Below are 7,644 nucleotides of genomic sequence, written 5' to 3'. Positions count from 1 at the left end.
AGAACTGAGGAAGAGACAAATCATCATGGGTCCTCCACTATATGCATTATTTATTCTGTTGTTATAGATAAAGCAATGACACTTTATTATAAAAGGGAGCATCCTTGTAAGTAAACACACACTCACATCCTTTTCTCACATACATTGAGATTTTCTTTGTGCTTGTTTCGTCTCAACTTATTCAATTTTCCTGTTCATCATCCCTATTTTCATAGTGAAAATATTAGTATTGTTATTTTTATATCAAAGAAATTTACGTATCCTTAGAACCATACCTAAATTTAACGTTATCCGATTTTTCGGGTAAACAGTTATCTTTTGAAAAGAAAATTAGAAAAATATAATCAGTTCTTGTACAGTCACAGTTTCTGATTATTTTAATATTTGGGTATTAGAAAAAGAACATTCTAATTTAGTGAGGCTCTTTCACCATGCACGAAGAGTGAATAAATTCACTAGTGTATTCTAAATTGGCTATCATTAATTATTTTTCTTTCATTTTCTCTTCATTCCAACAAATAACTCCTTGTAGCTTTTAAAAAGTTAAGTTATATATTAGTCCTAGAATATTGCTTCAAAATTATTCATTTTTAGGTTTACATTATTACTTAATCATTGTTTGTCTAGGAGCTATAGGACCGAAGACTTTCATGTCCAAAATTTCTAAACGACCAAAGATTCAATTTTAAATTTGTGTTATTTAACAAATATTTAAAGAATCGTGATACAATTTATAATAACAAAAATCGGCATCTCAGTTTTAGCATTAAGTCCACATAAACTGAATAGGAATACATGTGATTTTAAAGTCCCTACTGTGGCAGTTAATCGGTTAGTCGGTTACGCTTGCACAACTAAACAGGCGACGGCTTTATATAGTAAGCAAATCAAATACTCCATCTTTAACTCCTCTCCCAATAATATTCAATAAAAAATCATCTTGAAATAGATTCACCTTCACAATAAGAGAAAAGCAACAATGGCTGACAATCAAGCCAATTGTGCCGCATGCGATGTGTATCGGAAACAGTGTAACGAACAGTGCCGATTTGCAGAGTTTTTTTCCTTTGGCACGTAGAGGGGAGTTCTTAATCTTGGTGGAAACGTATGGAAAGAGCAATCTCAACCGTTGGATGAAGGATATTCATAACGATCAGAAACAAGATTTCTTGAACAATCTATACAGAGAAGCAATGATGAGAAGGTGAGAACAATCTATAAAAAACTCTCGTCTTTGTTGCCTGAAAATGTTAAACATGTTTTAACCACTTTTTGATGTTATTTAATCTTTAAAACACCCAACATGGTGTAATTATTGGTTTGATGACTAATTAAGTTATGTGTGACGATTTAAGGTGTTCGGAGTGCAAAATATGAAGAAAAGGTGGTTTAGCCAGAGGAAGAAGGGTTGGATGCGTCGCATCCAACCTAGGAAAACATCATCCTGCATGCAACCTTAGCAGTGAAGTTGGGCCATAGCGTCCGCCATCGCGTGCGAAACTGGGAAGTAGAAGTGAAGCTGGATGCGTCGCGTCCACCATCGCATGCAAGCTGAGAAATAGAGGACAAGGTGGATGCGTCGCATCCACCTTCGCAGGCAAAAATTGAAATGGAGGACAAGGTGGATGCGTCGCATCCACCTTAGCATCAATCCCTGAAGCCGAATTGGACTAGGAATAGGAGAGCTTTGGCCCACGACTTTTGTACGCAATATATAAGCTAAAAACGCCTCTTTTAGGTTATCGAACATATTGGGAAGGGGGAAAAAGCCACGAAAAAGCTGTGGAGGCCGGAATTCATCAAGTTTCATCTTTCTCCCACCAAACTTAGTAATTTTTATGTTTCTTTATATGATTTGTTGTTTGGCTACCATGTCTATGTGGAGCTAAACTTCACGTTCTAGGGTTGTGGTTCTTTCATGACTATTGTTATTCGGATATTGATTTTGACTACTTGATTTATCATATTAGTTTATTTATTCAATCTTGCACTTAATTATTTAATTGCTTGATCACCAATTGAATATTATCTACGAATCTAGAATTGAACTCGAAAGTGGGAATTCTATATTGCATATAGGATTGAGTAGGGCAAGTTCTTGAACTCGGGCATCGGGGAATGGATTCGTGGTTAGGATAGACATATACCTAATTGCCTTGCTTGGTTGATTTACAGGAATTATAAATGCGTTCTTGTTGATTCTCACTCCATAGACATATAGGCGTTAAGTTAGCTGGAATAGGCGAGTAAGAACTCGACAGATTCTTATGAGCAATATTAACCCTGTCAACCAATAAGCTAGATAAATTAGTCGGTCAATTCAATTGAAGAATACAATAGGATTGTTAGATAGACCATAACCCTAGATCGTTTTCATTACATTGATATCATTAAAATCTGCTCTTTCTCTGTTCAAAGTTTATTATTTATATTTTTCTTATTTAATTAGTTGGAATAAAATATTTTTAGATTTAATTCTTGTTTAGATAATTAGGATAGTCTAATTTAGTTAATAGTTAATCATAAGTCCTCGTGGGTTCGACATCCGACTTTTAGTCACTTTATTACTCGACGACCGCGTATACTTGCGTGAGTGTGTTTGGTCGCAACAAGTTTTTGGCGTCGTTGCCGGGGACTTAAAAATTAGCTATTTTTCTAGATTAGACATTTTTTTATCTATTCATTTTTTTTAGTTTAGTTAGTATTTGTTATTTATTTTAACATGGCATCTTGGAATGAAAATTATTCGAATGATGGTTATTCTTATTTTGATGATCCTTGTACATATTGTGGAAGACCCCACTGGTGGAAAAATTGTCAGAATATTCCCGGGACCGATTTATGCGCACAATCTCAATCCTTTGAGTGAAATATTTGTAATATGTGTGATGGTCAAGATGGCCATTGGGATGGTTGTCCTAATCCTGTTCATCCTTCTCTGAGCCCTTATTATGATCTTTCTAATGATGTTTCTGAGTTTGATAGGGGCAAAGAAGTGCAGGATATGGAGCCTGATGCATATATTAGGGATATTCTGAGGCAAGTAGCAGAGCAACAGGATGAACTCAAAAAAGATGTGAAAAGAATGAGGGCAGCAATCACAAGAATGAAGGCCAATATGGAAGAATTGAATGAAGAGAGCGAGTACCAGCAAGAGAAAATTTTTGAAAAAGAGGAGATTTTGAGCCAAACTTGGCTGGCAGAACAGGCTGAAAAGTTAGAAATATATGAAGCTCAACATGAGGAACTTACTGATGGGATGAGACACTTTATAGAGGGAAGATCTAAACTGGGACAAGGGATCTATAAATTTGTCACTACTATTCACGACTTGCAAGATAAATTAAATGCAAAGGTTGTTGCGTCTATCGCCCAACAAAATAGTAATGAGTTGTCAGAAGCTGAAAAGGAGCTTATACGCCAAATTGAGGAGCTAAAAGTGGAGAGCCAATCATTCGAGCATATTTCTGTTGATGATGCCCATGTTGAGAAAAGTACACTAGAGCCATGCGAGGTAGCAGATAATGTTATATTTGAAGACTCTAATGTGTGCACATATGAGGATATAAATAGTAATACAATTCTAAAGTTGGGGCGTGTTGGTCCTCATTCTAAACATTTTTCGACATTGTATTTGGATGATGACATGGAAATCGAGTCATCTAAGCCTTTGGAGAAGTCAATGGAAGAGGAACATGATGCCTATATTTTTGAATTTGTCATGCCAAAAAGCAAAAAATACATTCCTCATCTAAAGGCCGAGAAGTGTAGAGTGAAAAATTTATTACTTGGCCTGGTTATCTTTGTAGCCCCACCACTGGAGCATAGCCGCAAACTGGATGCCATGTTAGGGGCTCAATTCATAAGTTCGAGGTGGAGGCAAAAAGTGATTCACGTCGTGCCGCTACGTTAAATCAGGCGCTTGTTGGGAGGCAACCCAGCGTTACTGCTTTCTTTTATTTTTGTTTACTTTTTATTTTATTTTATTTTTATTATTTTGTAGTATTTATTTTTGTTTTGTAGGATTATGAGCATAGGAAGCAAAGCCATTAGAAGAGTGCAAAAGCGAGCTAGATGGTGAGGACTAAGTGTGGGGTGCCCACACAAAGGACGATGCCTGGGGGAAGTCTGAGTACCTCGTGAGCCGCTATTGCTTCGGCCTTTGGCCTACCAGGGAGTCTCGTTTACCCTCTTATTATTTATAATGTGCATTGAGGACATTGCAAAATTTTAAGTGTGGGGTGAGGAGATCGTTTGGATGAGTTTCTGTGCTATTTTAGCTTAGTTGTAGTACTCATTCTTAAGTGTAGTAGCTTTTGTGAAAAAAAAAAAAAAAACGAAAAAGTAGAAAAATTGGACTTTTCCCGACGATTGATCTCCTAGACAGTTTTCTTGAGGGATTAAAGTCTAAACAAAAATCCAAAATATGTCTTTTAGCTTTCTTTAGGTAGTAATAATCCCCTGTGGTTTTTCTTTGTGCCTCGGTTCTTTTCCATGGGATGTAGTTTGAACCGGGTAGTTTTTTTCTTTCCGAGTAGATTAGGAATTTAGGGAATAAAAGGAGCAAGAATGATGAACCTAGGCGCCCTTGACTTGTTTGATAGTAACATATTTATACTTTCGCATGTGTAGTATCTTCTGTATGATTTGAATTTATTGATGATGCCTTGTTAAATTGGATAGCATGTTTTGTGACGCCTATGTCTCGTTTACATGACTTATGTTCACCTTGTGTTTAATACTTAATATCTCGTGGCTCCGTGAATACTTGCATTACTTGAGAGTCGGAATGTGACCGTCCTTAGCGAGTCATGTGCCATGTGTGGTGAGGTTTTTGTGTAGTCCATGTAGTGTACTTGTGTCTAGAACTTGCCCGGTATGTGAGTTGAAGCGAAATTTTAGGTGATGCTCGGTTTGAAAAATGATTTTAGGCTTTCTTTGATCTTTTTGAGCTTATTGCTTATCACAAATAAAATCTATCCCTAGTTAAACCTTTTGAGCCTGTAGACCTTTTATTTGGTACCCACATTACAAGCCTACACCCTTTTTATTCTTAATTGACATTGTTTTGATCCTTTTACCTCTTAAAGCACTTTAATTGTTAGATGAGCGCTAAAAGAAGTAAGAAGGGACTAAGTGTGGGGTGACTTTTGAGTGGAACCAATGAAAGAAAGAAGGGTGCACTTATTTTGTAAAATAATACGCCACTAGCGAAAAAAAAAAAAAAAGAAAAATATAGAGGAATAAATTGTTGTCTTATTCTTGCTAGTGGGTATGAATTAAAGTAGTGCTTAAAGAAAGAGGAAATATTGTTGGGGTGATATTATTTGTGAAATTGAAGTGGTGTTGAAGAATTTGCGCTTAAGTTATTTGATGATGTGTTAAAGTGCTTAGGAGGTTGAGTCACTATTCCTAAAATATATCCTACCCGTCCCTTAGCCCACATTACAACCATGAAAAAGTCCTAATTGATTTTAGATCGAGCGAGCTTACATTAGTAGAGATTTACATTAAGGGCAAGCCTATGGTACCAACTACATGCATGTGACTTCTTTTGTGAGAGTGAGCGATTTTCTTTGTGAGCATGAGATTCGAATGTGTGGATTGATTCTACTCTCTCTGCTTTTGTTGTGAGGGCACATGGTTTCACGAGGGATAGGTAACGTTATTAGACTTCTCTATGATGTTGGTTGTTCAAGCCATGAGTGCATTGTGACATTGAGTCGGTTTTTGAGGTTAGGATTGTTGTGAGCATGTTGTCTTTGTTCGAATATGTTTAAAGAAGGGCATAAGAAAAGGGAAGTGTGTTGATGCATAGTCTAGAGCCTAATTGTAGCAAATAACCATGGTCATAGATGTAGTGTGCTTTGAATGATAAGAGCTTAATTTTATTTTGTTTACTATAGTGATGGTTTGTTCGAGGACGAACAAAGGTTTAAGTGTGGGGTAGTGATGTTTGGCATATTTCGATATGTGTTGATGTTACTTTGCCCATGTTTTAACCACTTTTTGATGTTATTTAATCTTTAAAACACCCAACATGGTGTAATTATTGGTTTGATGACTAATTAAGTTATGTGTGACGATTTAAGGTGTTCGGAGTGCAAAATATGAAGAAAAGGTGGTTTAGCCAGAGGAAGAAGGGTTGGATGCGTCGCATCCAACCTAGGAAAACATCATCCTGCATGCAACCTTAGCAGTGAAGTTGGGCCATAGCGTCCACCATCGCGTGCAAAACTGAGAAATAGAGGACAAGGTGGATGCGTCGCATCCACCTTCGCAGGCAAAATTGAAATAGAGGACAAGGTGGATGCGTCGCATCCACCTTAGCATCAATCCCTGAAGCCGAATTGGACTAGGAATAGGAGAGCTTTGGCCCACGACTTTTGTACGCAATATATAAGCTAAAAACGCCTCTTTTAGGTTATCGAACATATTGGGAAGGGGGAAAAAGCCACGAAAAAGCTGTGGAGGCCGGAATTCATCAAGTTTCATCTTTCTCCCACCAAACTTAGTAATTTTTATGTTTCTTTATATGATTTGTTGTTTGGCTACCATGTCTATGTGGAGCTAAACTTCACGTTCTAGGGTTGTGGTTCTTTCATGACTATTGTTATTCGGATATTGATTTTGACTACTTGATTTATCATATTAGTTTATTTATTCAATCTTGCACTTAATTATTTAATTGCTTGATCACCAATTGAATATTATCTACGAATCTAGAATTGAACTCGAAAGTGGGAATTCTATATTGCATATAGGATTGAGTAGGGCAAGTTCTTGAACTCGGGCATCGGGGAACGGATTCGTGGTTAGGATAGACATATACCTAATTGCCTTGCTTGGTTGATTTACAGGAATTATAAATGCGTTCTTGTTGATTCTCACTCCATAGACATATAGGCGTTAAGTTAGCTGGAATAGGCGAGTAAGAACTCGACAGATTCTTATGAGCAATATTAACCCTGTCAACCAATAAGCTAGATAAATTAGTCGGTCAATTCAATTGAAGAATACAATAGGATTGTTAGATAGACCATAACCCTAGATCGTTTTCATTACATTGATATCATTAAAATCTGCTCTTTCTCTGTTCAAAGTTTATTATTTATATTTTTCTTATTTAATTAGTTGGAATAAAATATTTTTAGATTTAATTCTTGTTTAGATAATTAGGATAGTCTAATTTAGTTAATAGTTAATCATAAGTCCTCGTGGGTTCGACATCCGACTTTTAGTCACTTTATTACTCGACGACCGCGTATACTTGCGTGAGTGTGTATGGTCGCAACAACAATCTATAAAAAACTCTCGTCTTTGTTGCCTGAAAATGTTAAAAATCCCTTTCGACAGATAATCTTGGGAATTGAAATAGTAACTTGTATTGTTGGATTTACTGCTGCTTTGATGTAAATTGACGTAATTGAATTGATGTTAAAAGTTAATTTGGATCTTTAGATGGATTTACGGGTACTTTGACACATATTCTAGGGTTGATAACAAATTTTGATCTGTATTTCTTAGGTTACAGTAGGTATAGGACATTCTTGGAGTTCAGGGTTGATAACAAATTTTGATCTGTATTTCTTAGGTTACAGTAGGTATAGGACATTCTTGGAGTTCATACTCATGGATTACTAT

At 36.3% G+C, this 7,644-nt stretch overlaps 1 protein-coding gene across 1 annotated transcript in view; it reads left to right on the top strand.

The window, feature by feature from the left end:
* The first annotated feature begins 917 nt into the window (after positions 1–917).
* The window catches only part of LOC138901225 (uncharacterized), a 39,070-nt gene continuing 32,343 nt past the window's right edge, over positions 918–7,644 (top strand). The window contains exon 1 of the mRNA XM_070188971.1: positions 918–1,204. Coding sequence (XP_070045072.1) covers positions 1,014–1,204 — 191 coding nt within the window. The 5' untranslated portion in view covers positions 918–1,013. The remainder of the gene's footprint in view (positions 1,205–7,644) is intronic.

Source organism: Nicotiana tomentosiformis, chromosome 11 (assembly GCF_000390325.3).
Source record: "Nicotiana tomentosiformis chromosome 11, ASM39032v3, whole genome shotgun sequence".
Classification (NCBI taxonomy): Eukaryota; Viridiplantae; Streptophyta; class Magnoliopsida; order Solanales; family Solanaceae; genus Nicotiana; species Nicotiana tomentosiformis.
The sequence above is the reverse complement of the archived record's forward strand: the minus strand, read 5'-3'. Positions and strand labels throughout refer to the sequence as shown.